Below are 19,578 nucleotides of genomic sequence, written 5' to 3' on the forward strand. Positions count from 1 at the left end.
AGTTTCCAGATTTTCAGCATTTTTTTTCCAATTTTCAATATCAACTCCTATATTTTTTGGCTCTTTGTGCCCCCGTTTTCCAGAAATTTACCAAAAAATGAACACAGAAAAATCAGAAAAATGCATCAACGTGGCGCCAAGCGGCATCCGGAGGATGAAGAAAATTCACCAAATGGAAATCGCGCAGCTTTTCGTGAGTTAACTTTTTTATTTGCAAAAATTTATTTGAAACCCTTAAAATTACTGCAAAAACTCACTTTTGGTCCGATAAAAAATTTTTACCTCGGCGGGGATTGAACCCCTGGCCTCTTGGGTCTCAACCCTTGAAAATCCCACTGCGTCATTTGGTTTCAAGCTGAAATTAATGGTTTTTATAAAATTTTGCGGATTTACTGAGATTCTCAAAAATTTATAAATTTACAAAAAATATTTTGATCTAGTGGGAATTGAACCCATGACCTTCTGGGCCTTAGTCATCGAAAATCCCACTGCGCCATTTGGACTCTTTTTTTGAAAATTGATAAAATTCGAAATTTGTAACTTCTGAAATACTTCCGGATGTGTCTATTAAATGCACCTGATAGTGAGAAAAATATTTAACCCCGAGGGGAATTGAAATCTTGGCCTTCTGGGTCTCAACCATTGAAAATCCCACTGCGCCATTGGGACACTTTTTTTGAAAATTGGTAAAATCTGCCAAAAAAAATTTTTTCCCTATTTTTTCGAACGATTTTAAAGTTTTTTCAAAGCCAAACTTCACACATTTTGTCTAGTTTTTTTTTAGAAAATTTATCCGAATTTTCAGACCTTTTTATTTTTTCAGGAGTACCGTAGGAATTGCCTGGGAGAGAAGCGAACAGCTGTGGAAAATGTCATCAATGCAAAAGTGGTCGCTTGGAACCTGGCAGTGGTCCGTAGGCGACACTACTTCGACCTGCACGGAATGACGCCGCAAGGAGCCGTCGACTTTGTGGCTCAGATCGTTGAAGGGAGGAGGCCAGGCTGTATGTTTTTGAGTTTACGTGAAAGAAAATTAAATTTTAAGAATTTTTGTAGTTGAGAATTTTTCGATATCTCAATTTTCTGCCGAGTTATTGAAGTTTTAGAAACAACTATTTGAAAACGAATATATCTCCCCAGGGTTTAAAGCTATCAAAAAATTGTTAACTAGTAAAATATAGAAAATAAAATTCTAAACATTTAATTAGTTGAAAACTTTTTTCTATCTTAACTCTCCGCCGAGATACGGCAGTTTAAAGTGAGACAAAGAGAGAGAGGAGAGACGCAGACCGCCTCGCCGTCTGCGTCTCTCCCCCCTCCCTCACTCTTTTGCGCACTAAACTTCAAAGCCCTGTAACTTTGCAGGTATTTAAGCTAGAAAAAAGTTTCCAACTAACAAAATGTGTGAAATTTTACGCAGAGTATGATTATTTTAAAAAAAATCCTAAAAATTTTCAGATATAAAACTCGAAACTGGACGCGGCAACCATTCCAAGGACAACATTCCGGCGATTCAAAACCGGCTGCTTCAGGATTTTGGCAATCTTTCCGGATTTCAAATCGCCATCGACCCGAGCAATTTAGGAGTTCTAATTCTCAGTTTTCAGTGATTTGTTCTGTACTATTTTCGTGTATTTCGGTGTAATTTCATTTTTGTCATATTCTTGCAGTTCATATTTTGTCATTATTGTTTATTGTACTATTATTATAATATTATTTATTAATATGGTGTACATAATAAACTTGATACAAATTTCAAAAACATTGAGCCTCCGTATCTCAACAGTGGTTTAATTTATCAAAAATTGCCAAAACGCAGAATGTAGAGCTAAAAATTCTGCACATTTCACCAGTTGAAAATTTTTTGATAGCTCTACCGCGAGCAGAGATACAGCTGGATTAAGGAAACGAGGAGACGCAGACGACGAGAGAACCCACACACTCTCTCTCTCGCGCGCGCGCCAAACTTCAAACCTCTGTAACTTTGCGAGTTTTACAGCTAGAAAAAAATTTCCAACTATGGCCATGTGTAGAATTTTAAGGCCTATCTGATAATATTAATATTAAATCAAAACTCTAACGCGGTAAAAACTTTGAACCTTCGTATCTTGGCAGGTATTAGAATTATCGGTAAAATTACAACAGTAAAAATGAGGAGCTAAAAATTCTGCACATTTCATCAGTTGAAAGTTTTTTGATAGCTCTTCCCTCCGCAGAGATACAGCTGGATAAGGAAACGACTAGACGCAGACGGCGAGAGAGCCTGCGTCTCTCCCCTCCCACACTCTCTCTCTCTCTCTCGCGCGCGCTAAACTTTGAGGCTCTGTAACTTTGCGAGTTTTACAGCTAGAAAAAAGTTTCCAACTAAGAAAATGTGTAGAATTTTAAGATCTATCAGAAGAACCATTCATCTATCCAATAAAATTTATTCGAAAAATTTCGTTGTGAGAGCCGAAAAAACAAATAAATAAGAGTTTACAAGTTCGGGAGATCCAGAAAAAAAACGATCAAAAAATTACAGACAATGAGTGAAAAAAAAAACTAGAAATCAGGGGGGGGGGACAAGAGACAGTGAAAGATTTGGTGGCCGAGGAAATGGGGAAAACTAGGCCACGTGGCAGAAAAAATGCAAAAAATACAGAAAAAGAGAGGTAGAAATCTGAATATTATGAATGTGAAAAAAAATTAAAAATTCGAGAAAAAAATTTAAAATGCATTAGAAATGTGCGTATTTTGGGGGGAAATAAAGAAAGGGGCGGGGCGTATTAGGCCACGCCCACAAAATGGACATCGAGCTTTTTGCAGAAAAAAAGTGAGAGAAAAAAAAACTGGAAAACTTTTTTTGCGATTTTTTTTTGATGGCCGCCAAAAAAAAAACTCGGCCACCAAAACTTTTTTTTGGTGGCCGAGGTTTCTCTTTCACGGCCATGGGAAATTTTTCTTTAAAAAATCGCTTTTTTGAAAATTTTCACAAAAAAAAAAGGCCGCGGCCGCCAAAAATTGTTTGGTGGCCGAGTTTTTGTTTGGCACGGCCACGGAAAAAACAAAGATTTTCCCAAAAATTCTTAAAAATAAAAAACATGGCCGCAAACGAAAAAACTCGGCCACCAAAAATGTTTTGATGGCCGATTTTTCTTTTTGGCAGCCACACGAGTCGATTTTTTATCAAAAATTTCGATATTTTCGTGCCCCCCGCGAATGAGAAAACTCGGTCACCAACAAAAATTAGCTTTTTTTTTTCGGAAAATCGATGGCAAAAATTGTGAAAATTCAATTTGGAGGCCGAGAAAAAACTCGGCCACCAAAAATTTATTGGTGGCCGAGTTTTCTCTTTGGCGGCCACGTAAAAAATTCGTGAAAATCTCGATTTTCTTCTAATTTTTTTTGGCAAAAATTTGACTTTTACATGGCCACCGGTGAGAAAACTCGGCCACCAACAGAAATTAGCTTTTTTTTGCGAAAAATCGACTGCAAAAATTGTGAAAATTCAATTTGGAGGCCGAGAAAAAACTCGGCCATCAAAAAATTTATTGGTGGCCGAGTTTTCTCTTTGGCGGCCACGTAAAAAATTCGTGAAAATCTCGATTTTCTGCTAATTTTTTTTGGCAAAAACTTGACTTTTACATGGCCACCGATGAGAAAACTCGGCCACCAACAGAAATTAGCTTTTTTTTGCGGAGAGAAAAAACTCGGCCACCAAAAATTTATTGGTGGCCGAGTTTTCATTTCGGCGGCCACGTAAAACATTTTAGGCAAAATTTAAATTTCACATGGCCGTCAATTTGAAAACTCGGCCATCAACAAAATTTGCAATATTTCAACAAAAAAAATGGTACAAATTATGCATTTTCCATCATTTTTTCGGCGAAAAAGCAAAAAAATTCTCTAAAATTTCAGAAATTCTACTCGGCGTGGGGTCTCGTCGCAAATTTAATTTTCCGGTATTCTAAAAAGTGCATGAGACCGGTGCACACAGTGACATATGCCAAGAGAATGGGGAAGGCAATGTGCGGAGGCTGGCGATGAGCATCAACCGAGAGGTTGACAAGGCCTGTGAGCACATTTGAGACGAGGAAAAAGAGCAGTGAGTGGCGATTTATAGAATCAGAAAGACACGGAGACACCACGGAATACGGATCTTCGCCATTTGAGAACTGCGGGAAACTGGAACACCAGGCGACTGTATTGAACATTTGGATTGATAGGCAGACTCCGGTGGCGAAGGTCATGAGGGTTAACTGAAAGAAGAAGAAGGAATTTTACATCAAAAAGTGCTCTCACAACGATGCTCCGTTATTCCGGGTGTGTGGGCGGAGCTTGTTATAAGCGGAGTGTCGTTGTAAATTAATTAGACATTGAACATTGCTCGATTTGCAATTTTTTCGCTGAGAAAATTAGAAATTCGGCCACCAAAAAATGTTTGGCGGCCGAGTTTTTTTGGCGGCCACGCTTTTTCGAATTTTTTTTAAATCGTTGAAAAAGTGATTTTTTAAGAAATTTATCTCGTGGCCGTGAAACTGAAAACTCGGCCACCAAAAAAAAATTTTGGTGGCCGAGTTTTTTTTTTTTTTTTTCGCGTTTTTCGTTTTTATCAATTTTTGGGAAAAAAATCAGAAACGTTTTTGCGTGGCCGTGCAAAGAAAAAAAATCTCGGCCACCGATAAAAATTTTGGTGGCCGACTTATTTGTAAAAATTTTCAAAAATATTAAGCTTAAAAAAATCGGCAAAAAAGTTATTTTTCTATAAAATTTTTTCGTGGCCGTGAAAGAAAAAACTCGGCCACCAAAAAAAATTTTACATCAAAAAGTGCTCACACAACGATGCTCCGTTCTTCCGTACAAACGGAGCGTCGTTGGAAACAAATTTGACATCGAAAATTGCTCTCGGGGGGTGATTTTTGGCTTTTTAGCCCATTTTTAGCCCAAAAAATTTGAATTTTGGACTAAAAATTGGCCTAAAAATCGAATTTTGGACAATTTTTCGTTTTTTAATTTTTTTTTCGTAAAAATCACTTGAAAATTTCAATTTTTGGCCTAAAAATCGACTTTTTCTAACTTATTTTAGTTCAGAAAGAAATCGACGCCGAAAATTGCTTGCTCACAACGATGCTCCGTTCTTCCGTATCGAAAATTGGCGATTTTCAACTTTTTCGCCCGAAAAATTGATGGAAAAGTGGGAAAATTAGACTTTTTAAGAAATATTTTTTTCAACGCGGCCGCCAAAGGGAAAACTCGGCCACCATTTTTTTTGTTGAAAATTTGCAAATTTTGCTGGTGGCCGAGTTTTCTCATTGTCAGTGCCATGTAAAATTCTATTTTTTGCCGAACATTTACGAAATTTTTTTCGTGGCCGCAAAATAACTTTGGTGGCCGAATTTTTAGGAAAAAATCAGAAACTTTTTTCCCGTGGCCGTGCAAAAAAAAAAAAAACTTCACCGAAAAAAATTTTGGTGGCCGAATTTTTCGTAAAAAAAAAAATATTTAGCTTCATAAAATCGTTAAAAAATGTGATTATTCTAGAAATGTTTCTTTTTTTCTCGTGGCCGTGAAAGAGAAAAACTCGGCCACCGAAATTTTTTTTTTATTTTTTCGGATTTTTCGGCAAAAAAGTGGGAATCAACGCCGAAAATCGCTCGCAACGACACTCCGTTCTTCCGCGCGCGCGAGGAATTAACAAATTGATCTACCTGTGAAAAGATATACGTGGCATTAACCACACGTCGACACGGTGGGTCAACGCATTTTTCGGCGGCAATTTGAATAAAAAATAGGATCAGCGAGAGTGCGAAGAGCTGGAAGCATCGGCGGATCCACGATTTGATGCGGATGCTGAAAAAAAAATTTTTTTTTTTTGTGAAAATTTGAATTTTTTCGTTTTGGCGGGAATTCAAATCACCTAGTCTTCGCCATAAACTCTCCGATGGCCAAACTCGCGTAGAATATCGTCAAATATCCCATGAGTGACGTCAGACCCTCCGCGTTGGCGGTGATCAGATTCTCGCGGCGATTCGCCGACTCGTCAAGGATCCATGCCTGGAGCCCCGTGGATTTGAGCATTGTTTGATGGCAAATTCCAAAGATCACAGAGAGAACGAGAGGGTAGCAGCGTGGCAGAATTGAGGAGGACAGGATCTGGAAGAAAAATTTGAAAAAAATCTAAAAATTCCAGATTGTAGTCCCAATGGATGCAGAATCTAATTCTGATCCTTTCTGCTTTTTGAAGTTTTTTGATAGCTCTCCCCATTGCAGAGATACACGCGATCAAAGTTTCGCGGCGAGAGAGTGTATGGGGAGGGGAGACGCAGCAGGGGTGCGCGCCGCCGCGTCTCCCCTCCTCACACACTCTCTCACCTCTCAGCTTCAAATCAGTGTATCTCTGCAGCGGGGAGAGCTATCAAAAATCTTCCAATTGCAAAAATGATCAGAATTGAATTCTGCGTCGATTGGCACTAATTTCCAGTGGCCTAGTTTTCCAAAAAAAACTCGGCCATCGTACCCTGATAGCGGCCATCGTGAAGAAAAAGTTCCAATGAACGCCATATTCGGTGACGTGTTGCGGATAGCCAATCACTTCGAGGAGCACAGCACGGCCGGCTCCGAGAGCAAATAGAAGAAATGTGGAGCTGAGGTACCACGGGCGGGGGGAATGGCTGGAAATTTGATTTTTTTTTTGTGGGAAATCGACAACGAAAATTGCTCACGGGGTGGGTGATTTTTGGCGTTTTTAGCCCGTTTTTAAGCCAAAAATTTTGAATTTTCCAACTTTCTCGTCGATTTTTAGGTAAAAATGGCCTAAAAATTGGATTTTTCCGCTAATTTTTGAGTTTTTTGATTAGAAATCGACACCAAAAATGGCTCGGCGGGTGGTTTTTCTGCGTTTTTAGCTATTTTTCGGTAAAAAATGCTGAAATTTTGACCTTCCTCGTCGATTTTTAGGTAAAAATGGCCTAAAATTTGGGTTTTTCGCCAATTTTGCGCCAAAATTCAATTTTCTACGATTTGAGCAAAAATCTACAACACAAATTGCTCTCTGGGTGGTTTTTCGGCGTTTTTAGCCATTTTTCGAGCAAAAATTCTGGATTTTTGGCTTTTCAACCGCTTTTTGAGCATATTTGGCCTAAGAAACTGGATTTTTTCGCCAAATTTTGAGCCTAAACTCAATTAAAATTTTCTACGCTTTGAGCAAAAATCGACAGCATAAATTGCTCATGGGGTGATTTTCGACCTTTTTAGACCGTTTTAAGCCAATAATTTTGAAATTTTGGCGTTTCTTATCGATTTTTAGGTAAAAATGGGCTGAAAACTGTATTTTTAAGCCATTTTTTGAGCCAAAACTCAATTTTATACGCTTTGAGCAAAAATCGGCAACAAAAATTGCTCGGGGGTGATTTTCGACGTTTTAGGCAGTTTTTCGGCCAAAAATTTCGGATTTTCAGGCTTTCTTATCGATTTTTACATAAAAAAGCCTTTTAAAAATGGATTTTTAAGCCAATTTTTGAGCCAAAACTCAATTAACGGAAATCGACAGCCCAAATTGTTCAATTGTTCACTGGGTTATTTTCGTCGCTTTTTAGCCATTTTTCGACCAAAAATTTCAGATTTTTTGGCTTTTCAACCGCTTTTTGAGCACATTTAGCCAAAAAAACGTGATTTTTTTTCGCGGATTGCTCACTGTGAAAGTTGTCGTCCGGAGCTCGGCGACTTTGCCATTCGGCTGCCTAGCGCCGCCTGAAACAGGAAAGCCGCCACTCCGACATCCATCATCGAATGTCCGAATTTCTCGGTTTTTGCGTATTTTCTCGGAAAAATCGGAAAATCCACAGCCAAAATGGCGAGAGTGACCAAAATCATGGTAAGGGACCGGAAATAGGTGACAAATTGCGTGGGTTTATGCTGTTCTTCGACGAATCGACTCCACGATTGTCGAAGAATCACGGAGAGCTGATGGTGGTTGTGGTGTTGCTCGGCGGCTTCGAAGAGCACAAAAATGAGCAAAACTGCAGAGATGATGATCATTATGGTGGAGAGGAGGATGAGGTGCTCGTTGAGCACTGTCATTGCGAGAAGGGATGGAACGCAGAGGAATATGACGTCGGCAACGAATTTTAGCCAGTAGGTGAATCTGCAAAATTGGGAGGGAATTTGAGGGAAAAAAAGTTTTTTGGAATTAAAAAAAAAAATTTTTTGGACTAAAAAAAATTGTTTTCGAAATTTTTTTTGGAATTTTTTTGGAATTTAAAACTATAGGTTATTGGCTAAAAATTCAGAAAAATCCAAAAAAAAAACATTTTTTTTTTGGAACTTTTTTGAATTTTTTTGGAAACTGTTTGGAATTTTTTTTCAAGGAATTTTAGCCAGTAGGTGAATCTGAAAATTGGGGGGAATTTAAGAGGGGAAAATTTTTTAAACAAATTATTTTTTGGACTTAAAAAAAGATTTTTTGGAATTTTTTTCAGGAGTAAAAAATTTTTTTTTTTGGGTTCTCTTTAGGATAAAAATTTTTTTTCGGAATCTCTGGGTTTTTTTGAGCAAATTTTAGGTTAAAAAGCTTAATTTTTGAAATTTTTATATTGAAATCATAATAAATTGGCTAAAAACCGAAAAAATCCAAAAAAAATCACAAAAAAAAATGTTTTTGTGATTTTTTTTCAGATTTTTTTTAATTTCAAAAAAAAATTTCAGAACTTTTTTTGGAATTTTTTTAGATTATTTTCAGATTTTTTTTGGAATTTAATTTGTTTTTTTTTTTTTGAAAATTTTTTGGAAATTTGGGTTTTTTGTGCAAATTTTAGGTTAAAAAGCTTAATTTTTGAAATTTTTATATTGAAATCATAATAAATTGGCTAAAAACCGAAAAAATCCAAAAAAAATCACAAAAAAAAATGTTTTTGTGATTTTTTTTCAGATTTTTTTTAATTTCAAAAAAAAATTTCAGAACTTTTTTTGGAATTTTTTTAGATTATTTTCAGATTTTTTTTGGAATTTAATTTGTATTTTTTTTTTTGAAAATTTTTTGGAAATTTGGGTTTTTTGTGCAAATTTTAGGTTAAAAAGCTTAATTTTTGAAATTTTTATATTGAAATCATAATAAATTGGCTAAAAAACCGGAAAAATCCAAAAAAAATCACAAAAAAAAATGTTTTTGTGATTTTTTTTCAAAAGTTTTTTAATTTCAAAAAAAAATTTCAGAATTGTTTTTGGATTTTTTTTTTGGAATTTTTTTGGATTTTTTTTTGGAATTTTTTTGGAAAATTTTTTGGATTTTTTTTGGATTTTTTTTTTTTGGAATTTTTTTTTGGCATTTTTTGAAATTTCTTTTTTGAAATTTCTCTTTTTTTTGGAAAATTTCAGAGTAATTTCAAAAAAAATTTTTCCAAATTTTAGTCTAAACAAATTTAATTTCAGCATACTTAAAACTATATGATATTAGCTAAAAATACAGAAAAAATCCAAAAAAAAAAATCCGAAATTTGTTTTTTTTTTTTGAATTTTTTTTACAACTTTTTTGTTTAAAAATAAGGCGTTTTTTTTTCAAATTTTAGTATCAAAAAATTGTAAGCTGTTTAATTATTCTTTGAAATTGGGTAAAAAAACAGAATTTTCAAAAATAATTTTTTTTTGGAAAATTTGGAAAAAATTTTTTTTTCCAAAAATTAAAAAAAAAATTGTTTTCAAAATTCCAAATTTCCTCGCGGCTCAAAATTCGGCCCCGCACCTTCCGGTATCATATCGTCGTCCTAAGAAAATCCACGGCAACGTTAGATTCCGTATAAAAAGTCCCAACATTGTGATGAGGAACGTCAAAAAGAGCTCCCGTTGAGCACATCCTGTCAGTGTTCCAACGAATGAACTGTGCTCAGTTGTTGCTCCGACATCGGCTTGGCTCATTTAAATGTGTGTCTCTGGAAAAAATGTTGAAATTTGAGAGGATAAAAATTTTTTTTTGAAAAAAAAAATTTTTTTTTTGAGTGTTTTTTAAACTGAAATTCCTTAAATTTTAGGCAGTTTTCAGCAAATTTTATTCAAAAAATAACAAAAATCTGTTAAATACCTTTTTTTTTAATTAAAAACAATTCTGAAAAAAACCTAATTTTTTCAGACATTTTCTGCCAGTTTTTTCTGAAAATTCATAATTTTTAAAAGTATTTTTATCGAACTTTATTCCAAACTGAATGAAAATATAATTTTTAAAATTAATTTCAGACAAAAATTTGAAAAAAAATAACTTTCGAAATTTTTTTTTTCAGAAAAAAAATTCAAAAAATGGTTTTATTTTTCAAATTTTCATTTAAAAATTCTTTAAAAGATTTTTTCAATTTTTTCAGAAACATTATTTAAAAAAAACGATTTTTTTCAAAATTACAGAGAAAAAATCAAAAATATTTTTTTCAAAAAATTTTCTAAAAATATCTTATTATCTGTGAAAATCACTAAAAAATTTTTTTTTTTAATTAAAAAAAAATTCCATTAGGGCTGAGACCCATATATTCCACAAAAAAATGAAAAAAAAATTTTCATCGAAAAAAAAATACTATATGGAAATTTAATCAAAGGTACATTTTGCAAATAAAATTCAAAAAAAAAGTAGAGAGCGAAAAATGGGGGAAAAACTGAGATATCTGGAGGAATAGCAGCGGAAAAATCAATAAATTATCGACTTTTCAATTTAAAAAATCAATAAAATATCGATTTTTTAGGGAAAATGGTCAAAAATCGATAGATTATCGATTTTTTAGTGAAAATACTGAAAAAATCAATAAATTATCATTTTTCGCGGAGAATTTCAAAAAAAAAATCAATTTTTTTAGTCCAAAAAAAATCATTAAAATATCGAATTTTTAGTAAAAATTCTTTTAAAAAACGATTTTTCAATAAAAAATCAATAAATTATCGATTTTTCAGTGAAAATGGTCAAAAATCGATTTTTTAGTGTGAAAACTCTCAATAAAATCAATAAGTTATCGATTTTTCAATAAAAAAAATCAATAAAATATCGATTTTTTAGTGAAAATTCTATAAAAACCGATTTTTCAATTAAAAAAATCAATAAATTATCGATTTTTTAGTGTGAAAACTCTCGATAAAATCAATAAAATATCGATTTTTCAGTGAAAATACCGAAAAAAAAAATCGATTTTTCAATAAAAAATCAATAAAATATCGATTTTTAGGGAAAATTCTTTAAAAAAATCGATTTTTCAATAAAAAAATCAATAAATTATCGATTTTTCAGTGAAAATTCTATTAAAAATTGATTTTTCAATAAAAAAATCAATAAATTATCGATTTTTCCAAGAAAATGGTCAGAAAATCAATAAAATATCGATTTTTAGTAAAAATACTGAAGAAAAAAAACAATAAAATATCGATTTTTCCAGGCAATTTATTTGATACGATAGATGAGATGAACACCGGATGAAGTATCCACAATATCAGACATTTCTCCAATTTCCAGTGCAAATGAGGCGTCTTCGAATGGTTTCTGCATTTGACGACGTTCGAATGGCTGAAAATTTTAGAGTTTTTGGGTTTTTTGGGGTGAAAAAATCGATATTTTTGAAGATTTTTTGGAGGTGAAATTAGCTGAAATTGCAGGTTTTTAGGCGAAAAATTGACCTTTTTTCAAGTTTTTAGAGGAAAAATTGGTAAAAATGAATTTTTTCGCAGTTTTTCACGCAAATTTATAGCTAAAATATTATATTAAAATTGATTTTTTTTCCCTGATTTTCAGGGTAATTTTACAGGCAATTTTTCGTGATTTTGTCATAAAATTCGAAGAAAAATTGTATTTTTCGGAGCATTTTAAGGGTAATTTTGATATTTTTAATTTTTGAACATTTTTTTGTGAATTTTTGATAGCAATTTACAAAAAAAACAAAGTTTTCCGTGAAAATCGATTTTTTTTCAGACTTTCGGAGATTTTTCAGGTTTTTCATATTAAAATCCAAGAAAATTGGGGCTCTTTTTGACGCTTTTTCAATAATTTTAACAGTTTTCAATGGATTTTCGACAAAAATCGGACGTTTTTGAGCTTTTTTCACCCGAAATTCGACAGTTTTCTGGGCATTTTTCACTTTTTAGAGGTTTTTAGGCTTTTTTTCAGCTATAAAATCGAAGGAAAATTGTATTTTTGAAGCTTTTTCACACAAAAATTTCAGGAAAAACGACATTTTTCAACAAAATTTGAACTTTTCAGGGCAAAAATTTGCGTTTTTTCGGTACTTTTCCTCCGCCCGGCGGTTACAGTACCCCAAGATCTCCGCCACGTTTTGCCGAACTGCAATCGCTGAATTGTTTGGCGAGTTCACGGAATTTTCCCTCAATGTTCGACGCATCTTTCAGCTCCTTTTCGTAATCTGAATGAAAAAATATTGATTTTTAGACCAAAAATTCCGATTTTTTAGCTTAAAAATCATTGAAAAATTGGAAAATTCGGCGAAAATATACTTTTTCTGTCGAAAAATCGAAAAATAGAGCTATTTTTCGATTTTTTTTTTAGTAAAAAACCTGCAAAATGCAGTTTTTAGCCGATTTTAGACACAAAAATGAAGAAAAATCGATGATGAAATCCAATTTTTCGGCTAAATGTGAGAAAATCCGCAATTTTCAGCAAAAACCCGGGGAAAATCGATTTTTAGCGCTGAAAATTGAATTTCCGCGCGAATTTTTAGGTTTTTACTGTGAAAATGGGTGATTTAGAGCTTTTTTGGCCATTTTTCCGCGAAAATGCCAGATTTTAGGCTGAAAATTAAGAAAACGTCGATAAAAATCATTTTTTCTGGAATTTTTGCGGCTAAAATTCAGGAAATTGGCAATTTTCGGCTCATTACTCTGAAAAATCAAAATGTTTCTCGGTTTTTCAAGTGATTTTTAAGGAAAAAATGCGAAAAACCGCAAATTTCCCGAAATTCTCGTTTTTTTTATACAATTTTTAGTCAAAAATTTCATTTTTTTAAAGCAAAAAACGGCAATTTTAGTGCTTTTTTCGGACAAAAACGGTGAAAAACTGACTGAAATGCCGATTTTAGGCTGAAAAATGAAGAAAAATCGATTAAAAACCCATTTTTCCGGGTAAAATTAGAGAAAATCGCATTTTTTTGGGATTTTTGAGAACCAATTTTTCATAATAAAAAACAATTTTTAGTGCTGAAAATCCGCATTTTGGGGGTTTAAAATGTGAAAAATCCGGATTTTTCCGAGAAAAATTTAGTATTTGAGCTAAACAGCCGAAAAACTTGCCATTTTCATGAAAATTTCACTAATTTTCCGCTAAAAATCAGAAAATTGGCAATTTTCGGGTTAAAACTCTAAAAAATCGTAATTTTTCGGGGTTTCAACGCGATTTTTCAATTAAAAATCGGTTTTTTGCGCGGAAAATTGGTCAAAAATCAGAGAATTTGCTTTTTTAAGAAATTTTCTCGAGAAAAATCGAAAATTTCGGCTAAAAATTAAATTTCCGCACGGTTTTTCAGGTTTTTAATATAAAAAATTGGCGAAAATCCGGTTTTTTTGGCATTTTTTACAGGAAAAACACGTTTTTCGAGCTAAAAAATCCGATTTTTCACGAAAATTCCGCAAATCCGCACTTTTGAGGATGTTAATCGCGTCATCCTTGGATCTTGTGATGTGATCGGACCGCCAAGACGATGGATTACGGCTTCCATCGTGTTTTACGAGCAAATGAAGGCATTGGACGGATTTTAGCTCGCTTCCCTGGAAAAATATCGATTTTTGCGGGGTTTTTGGGTGAAAAAACGCGAAAAATCACGAATTTTGAGTGATTTTGAGCGAAAAATCAGCTAAAAATTGCCATTTTCTCACTTTTCCAAACGCCGACTCGTCTGGGCGCTCCCATTGGCTGCGGCCGGTGGCCGTGTTGAAGTAGTAGACGCGATCTGGAAAAATTATCGATTTTTTTCGCAGAATTTCGCGAATTTCCAACCATTCGAGCGGCTCTGACGCTTTTCCCATCCGGCTGGCAGCGAATTATCGGACATCTGTGAGAATGTATGGGTTTTTCTGGGGATTTTGCGTAAAAATAGGTATTTCTGGGAAAAATCAACGATTTTTCGGGGGGAAAAATGAATAAAATCGGTTTAAATGTGGAAAAATGCAATATTTATACGAGAAAGACAATTATTATGCGCGGAAAAACCGTAGAAATCTGGAAAATTGGCCCGTATTCAGTAAAAAATGCGATAAAATGCAATAAATTATGGAATATTCGATCCGTTGACTCTTGTACAACATTCGCTGGGTGCTTTCGAGAAATCGTACACGTAGGATGGATGTTTTCTGCAAGAAATTGGTTAAAAATTGGTGAAAAATGATGGAAATTGATTAACGCGGCCGAGAAATCGATTTTAGGCAAGCGCGCTCTATGGAGAATCGGTCGTCGCGGCCACGGAGTCCTCTCGGAGAAGAGGTGAATTAATAATTTCGCGAATTTCGCATAATTTTGGCGATTAAAAGGGGTTTTTGCAGGTTATTTCCGGTTTTTCGATGGGAAAATTGATGAAAATTGCATTTTAAATACGAATCCAGCAAAAAACAAGCGAAAATTCGATTTTTTCGCTGTTTTTTCCCGAGAAACTTCGAAAATGGCTTAATGTTTCGCCGACTTTCTAAAAAATCGGCCTATAAATGCGAATTTTGCAATTTTTCGAGTGATTTGGCGCAATTTTCGCACGAAAAATCAGTTTTTTGGTCGAAAAATGGAAAAATTGGCAAAAAATTGGAATTTTTCGGGGTTTTGTACAAGAATGTCGAAAATTGGACGATTTTCGGTAAAAATCGACCATTTTTATCCGATTTTTCCAATTTTCCGGCCGATTTTAACACAAAAATCTGGTTTTTTTGCGGAAAAACCCAGAAAATGGCCAAAAATGGGTAAAAATTGCGAATTTTCTAATTTGTCCAGCAGATTTTGGCAATTTTTAGGCAAAAATCTGAGAAAATAGCTTTAAAAAATTGGTGAAACTTGTGAATTTTCTAATTATCCGAGCGATTTGGCAGTTTTAGGCTAAATTTCGGTTTTTTGGGCTGAAAATTGGTGAAAATTGCGATTTGTCCAATTTTCCGGGAGATTTTGACGATTTTTTTACTAAAAAAACCCAAAAAATTAGCGAATCCGGGGCAATTTTTTCGCATTTTTCACAAAATCGGCTTAAAAATTTCCGAAAAAAAAGGCGATTTTTCTAATTTTTCGAGCGATTTCATGGGTTTTTTTTGGTGGAAAAATCCAAAATTTGGCGTAAAAATTTTGTCAAAAAATTCAGTTTTTCGAAAAATGGACCATTTTTTCCGATTTTTCTTAGGAAAAAGTGAATTTTCCAATTTTCCGGGCGATTTTGACGATTTTTAAACCAAAAATTCAATTTTTTTTTGTTTTTAAATTCAAAAAATCCAAAATTTTAAGGCTAAATCCTTTAATGTTAAGGCCAAAATTTTGATTTTTAGGCCAAAAAATCAAAATTATTTTTAAAAAATCTTAAAATTTTTTTTTTAATTTTAAAAATCCAAAATTTCCAAATTTTTGGCCAATTTTCCGCAAAAAACCGATTTTTAATTGAAAAATCGCGTTGAAACCCCGAAAAATTACGATTTTTTAGAGTTTTAACCCGAAAATTGCCAATTTTCTGATTTTTAGCGGAAAATTAGTGAAATTTTCATGAAAATGGCAAGTTTTTCGGCTGTTTAGCTCAAATACTAAATTTTTCTCGGAAAAATCCGGATTTTTCACATTTTAAACCCCCAAAATGCGGATTTTCAGCACTAAAAATTGTTTTTTATTATGAAAAATTGGTTCTCAAAAATCCCAAAAAAATGCGATTTTCTCTAATTTTACCCGGAAAAATGGGTTTTTAATCGATTTTTCTTCATTTTTCAGCCTAAAATCTGGCATTTTCGCGGAAAAATGGCCAAAAAAGCTCTAAATCACCCACAATTTTCACAGTAAAAACCTAAAAATTCGCGCGAAAATTCAATTTTCAGCACTAAAAATTGATTTTTATTGAAAATTGGTTCAAAAATCCCAAAAAATGCGATGATTTTTCGTCCATTTCCGCTGACTTACTGGAACTCTTTAGCACAAAGTTTTCCAGTTTTCTTCAAATTTTCAAACATCTCTTGCATCTCTTGCTCCGTGTGCTTATGAGTAATTAAATACTCATTATTACATCCACGGGATCTCCATTCGGTATCAAATCTCGGATCATGTACATATTTAACATCTAGGCCGCCTATCCAGGCGCCTACCGACACATCTTCATTCCGATAGTGTCGGAAGAGTTGGGCATTGATTGCCAAGAATCGAATGAGCTCATAAGAGAGCACATAACCACCGCCAAGTTGATATGGAAGATAACGATCACACAGATTCCATTCGGGTTCTTTCCATTTTCCTTTACGGAATGGTTTAGCTCGACCATCTAGGAATCCCCAGTAGAGCATTGGATCTTGAATTTGTTTGAGATTTATGATTAGTGGGGTGATTCGGACGAATGAGTCGATGTCGGTCTGATGAAAAAATGGGAGATTTTGGGGGAAAATCGGCGGTGGTTTTAGAGTGAAAAATTGGAAAATTTTAATGCAAATAATAACAATAATAATTCTACCGGAGTTTTTTTTTTGTTGAAAAATTTAATGTTTTTAGCCAAAAAATGAAAATTTGGGCAGAGGTTCCCCGTAAACGTGACTAAATGGAGCCCATCGGGAATTGTGATGAGAATATCGTAATTCTATTGGCGAATTAACGAGGTTTTGCACATCACAATACTCAATAGATACATCCATTTGCCACAGGAAAATTGAGGTTTTTGAGTCAAAATTTGCACAAAATTGGGCAAAATTTCACATTTTGCCGATTTAAAAAAAATTTGAGGATTAAAACCGTTTTTCACAACAGTTTCTCATCATTTTTTTGTGCTGAAAAATCTAAAAATTTAGCCGATTTTCGATATTTTTCGGGTTTATTAAATTATAAACATTTTTCCTGACAAAATATGGCATTTTTGATAATTTTTAACGATTTTTCGCAAAAATCTCCCAACTTTGGAGTAATTTATCTCTAAAACTGACCGAGAATCTTAATTGTTAGACTAAAACTTCAAGTTTTTTTATAAGAATAAATGAATTTTTCCGTGAAAATCTACAAAATCACTGCAACTTTTTCCACACGAGGGACGAGGAAAAGTGGTTTCTAGGCCATGGCCGAGGGGCCGACAAGTTTCAGCGGCCATTTATCTTGCTTTGTTTTCCGCCTGTTTTCTTTCGTTTTTCATCGATTTTTTTTCGTTTTTTCTTAATAAAACTGATAAATAAATACTTTTTGCACAGATGCTAAAACAATTTCCGAGTAAAAAATTATGTATTCAGTGGGCAAGCAGCGGTGAAAGTGGTCAATGTAAAATGATGGATTACGGGAATACAAAACCTAAACTTTTTCTGAAACATGATACATATGATGCTTAGATGCTGAAATTACCTGATTTTCATAACGAGACCGCTGAAAAAGTTTTGAGATTTTCAAAATTAAACTTTTTGTGCGAAAATCTCGACTTTTTCACTAAAAAATTTGAATTTTGAAAACCTCAAAACTTTTTCAGCGGTCTCGTTATGAAAATCAGGTAATTTCAACATCTAAGCATCATATGTATCATGTTTCAGAAAAAGTTTAGGTTTTGTATTCCCGTAATCCATCATTTTACATTGACCACTTTCACCGCTGCTTGCCCACTGAATACATAATTTTTTACTCGGAAATTGTTTTAGCATCTGCAAAAAATATTTATTTATCAGTTTTATTAAGAAAAAACGAAAAAAATCGATGAAAAACGAAAGAAAACAGGCGGAAAACAGAGCAAGATAAATGGCCGATGAAACTTGTCGGCCCCTCGGCCATGGCCTAGAAACCACTTTTCCTCGTCCCTCGTCAGGAAAAAGTTGCAGTGCGGATTTCCAGCCAAATTCCAGTTGTATACCTTCAAGAAAAATTTGAATTTAAAATTGGCAAAAGCGTGTACAAAACAGGCCAAAGTCTTCTTTGCCAGCCTCTCATAGGACTCTTCATGGCGGTCGAGAAGCGCCAAATCGCCGAATTTCTCATTTTCCTCGGCCAGCAACCGACGATCTTCGGCCGCGAGGCCCATCGTTCCGACGGCGAATTTTGCGATAAAAACGGACGGTCCTTTAGTTGATAGGCGGAACCATGTGTCACGGACATTTTGACGTCGTTCTGTTTCGTTTGGTGACGTCAGAATTGAAATGTACAGAAATGTTTCGGGAAGATTAGTTGGAGAGGAGATTAAAGGAGCATTGGAGCCACCGCCTGAAAATTGGGGAAAATTATCGATTTTTCTGGAAAAAAAATCGGAAATTTGGAGAAAAAATCGGGTCTTGAAGCGAAATTTGAGCAATTTCTGAGCTCAAAATTCGAAATTTTTCGCAAAATTATCAATAGGGCGCAGTTGCTGCTGACATTTGGAGCAAAAATCACTGAAAATCAAAATTTTGCGGAGAAATGAGTCTCGAAACGAAAATTTTGCAATTTTTGAGCTCGAATTTCCAAAATTTTGAAAAATTATCAGTAGAGCGCGGTTGCTGCATTTTTCAAAAATTCAAAATTCGCTTTACTGACAATTTTTCTAAAATTTTGATGTCTCGAAACGAGATTTAAACAATTTTGTGCCCAAAATTTGAAATTTTTAGAAAAGTTATCATTAGAGCGCGGTTGCATTCTTCAAAAATTCAATTTTCATGTTTTTTAAATTTCCGAATAATGCAACTGCACTCTACTGTTAATTTTCCTTTAAAAAATTGGAATTTTGTGGAAAAAATGGGTCTCGGAACGAAATTTATGCAATTTAGCTCAAAATTCGAAAATTTTAGAAAAATTATCAGTAGAGCACGGTTGCATTTTTCAAAAACTAAAATTTTATATTTTTCTAAATTTTCGAATAATGCAAGTGCACTCTGCTTCTAAAAAATTTGAAATTTTTAGAAAAAATATCAGTAGAGCGCGGCGCATTATTTGAAAATTCAAAAAATTTGAATTTTTCGAAAAATGAAACTGCGCTCTACTGATAATTCTCGGGAATTTCGGGTTTTTTAATGGAAAAATTCAAATTTTTGGGTCAAAATCTCCGAAAATGGCTAAAAATGGCAATTTTCGAGCTAAAAATTCAAAATTCAAAGTTTTTTCCGAAATTTCGAGGATTTTTTCAAATTTTTCCGCTTAAAATTGCTCCGAACCATTGATGGCTGAAGGTGTTGCTGGCGGTGAATCATCCCATCCACAATTGAATATTACTGCAAGTGTGCACAATGAGCAAAAAGCGCCAGCTACGAGCAAATATGTTCGGTAGAATCTCATTCCGGCAGCATTTGGCTGAAAAAAAAAACAACATTTCAGTAGTGAAAAATTGGAAAAAACCCGCCACGAGATCCCATAGTTTTTGGAATTTTTTCGCGTTGGGACTCTTTTTTTCTCTAAATTTTTTAATTTTTAAACTCAGCTCGCCGAGAGACCCACATAAATTTCAAACTTCTCCGAACCTTGTCATGTTTATATTCAAATTG

The 19,578-nt window shown here is 33.9% G+C and overlaps 4 protein-coding genes and 1 non-coding gene across 6 annotated transcripts; 1 reads left to right on the forward strand and 4 right to left on the reverse strand.

The window, feature by feature from the left end:
- The first annotated feature begins 92 nt into the window (after positions 1-92).
- Y110A2AL.1 (Smr domain-containing protein) lies at positions 93-1,760 on the forward strand. The gene is made up of 3 exons (NM_061989.2): positions 93-193; positions 824-1,004; positions 1,459-1,760. The coding sequence occupies exons 1-3, from the start codon at positions 98-100 to the stop codon at positions 1,608-1,610; spliced, it is 429 nt and encodes a 142-aa protein (NP_494390.1). The 5' UTR covers positions 93-97; the 3' UTR covers positions 1,611-1,760.
- On the reverse strand, positions 1,151-1,228 carry Y110A2AL.17. The gene has a single exon (NR_050915.1). It is a non-coding gene; the product is annotated as an Unclassified non-coding RNA Y110A2AL.17 (non-coding RNA).
- A 650-nt stretch (positions 1,761-2,410) lies between the features above and the next one.
- On the reverse strand, positions 2,411-9,902 carry pigw-1 (Phosphatidylinositol-glycan biosynthesis class W protein; the record flags this gene model as incomplete). Of its 2 annotated transcripts, NM_001027236.3 has the most annotated exons (6): positions 2,411-4,238; positions 5,688-5,829; positions 5,897-6,132; positions 6,497-6,650; positions 7,673-8,122; positions 9,716-9,902. In NM_001027236.3, the coding sequence occupies 6 exons, from the start codon at positions 9,886-9,888 to the stop codon at positions 3,903-3,905; spliced, it is 1,491 nt and encodes a 496-aa protein (NP_001022407.2). The 2 variants fall into 2 exon arrangements, with proteins under 2 accessions (NP_001022407.2, NP_001367965.1); NM_001381355.1 differs by lacking the exons at positions 7,673-8,122; positions 9,716-9,902 and having other exon boundaries at positions 3,903-4,238; positions 6,497-6,511.
- Positions 9,903-10,505: 603 nt separating this feature from the next.
- Positions 10,506-13,999, reverse strand: pinn-1 (Peptidyl-prolyl cis-trans isomerase). Its single transcript, NM_061992.6, has 5 exons — positions 13,943-13,999; positions 13,822-13,895; positions 13,587-13,713; positions 12,250-12,356; positions 10,506-11,506 (listed from the first exon to the last, which is right to left on the reverse strand). Exons 1-5 carry the CDS (start codon positions 13,995-13,997, stop codon positions 11,384-11,386), a joined length of 486 nt encoding a protein of 161 aa, NP_494393.2. The 5' UTR covers positions 13,998-13,999; the 3' UTR covers positions 10,506-11,383.
- Positions 14,000-14,107: 108 nt separating this feature from the next.
- sqv-2 (Beta-1,3-galactosyltransferase sqv-2) lies at positions 14,108-19,387 on the reverse strand. The gene is made up of 4 exons (NM_061993.9): positions 19,252-19,387; positions 17,982-18,328; positions 16,076-16,518; positions 14,108-14,295 (listed from the first exon to the last, which is right to left on the reverse strand). The coding sequence occupies exons 1-4, from the start codon at positions 19,370-19,372 to the stop codon at positions 14,214-14,216; spliced, it is 993 nt and encodes a 330-aa protein (NP_494394.1). The 5' UTR covers positions 19,373-19,387; the 3' UTR covers positions 14,108-14,213.
- Positions 19,388-19,578: the final 191 nt, after the last annotated feature.

The sequence above is a fragment of the Caenorhabditis elegans genome, chromosome II (assembly GCF_000002985.6).
Source record: "Caenorhabditis elegans chromosome II".
NCBI lineage: Eukaryota > Metazoa > Nematoda > Chromadorea > Rhabditida > Rhabditidae > Caenorhabditis > Caenorhabditis elegans.

What these genes read in the sequence shown, in the direction of transcription:
- Y110A2AL.1 (NM_061989.2), top strand. Translation starts at nt 98, where the DNA reads ATGAACACAGAAAAATCAGAAAAATGCATCAACGTGGCGCCAAGCGGC. An exon ending in TGGAAATCGCGCAGCTTTTC is followed by an intron (nt 194 to 823) that starts GTGAGTTAACTT and finishes TTATTTTTTCAG; the next exon opens with GAGTACCGTAGGAATTGCCT. An exon ending in TGAAGGGAGGAGGCCAGGCT is followed by an intron (nt 1,005 to 1,458) that starts GTATGTTTTTGA and finishes AAAAATTTTCAG; the next exon opens with ATATAAAACTCGAAACTGGA.
- sqv-2 (NM_061993.9), bottom strand. Translation starts at nt 19,372, where the DNA reads ATGAGATTCTACCGAACATATTTGCTCGTAGCTGGCGCTTTTTGCTCA. An exon ending in AATTCAAATTTTTCTTGAAG is followed by an intron (nt 16,519 to 17,981) that starts GTATACAACTGG and finishes TTTTTTCATCAG; the next exon opens with ACCGACATCGACTCATTCGT. An exon ending in CTTTGTGCTAAAGAGTTCCA is followed by an intron (nt 14,296 to 16,075) that starts GTAAGTCAGCGG and finishes AATTTCTTGCAG; the next exon opens with AAAACATCCATCCTACGTGT.
- pinn-1 (NM_061992.6), bottom strand. Translation starts at nt 13,997, where the DNA reads ATGTCCGATAATTCGCTGCCAGCCGGATGGGAAAAGCGTCAGAGCCGC. An exon ending in GCGTCAGAGCCGCTCGAATG is followed by an intron (nt 13,896 to 13,942) that starts GTTGGAAATTCG and finishes TAATTTTTCCAG; the next exon opens with ATCGCGTCTACTACTTCAAC. An exon ending in CGCGATTAACATCCTCAAAA is followed by an intron (nt 12,357 to 13,586) that starts GTGCGGATTTGC and finishes TTTTTCATTCAG; the next exon opens with ATTACGAAAAGGAGCTGAAA.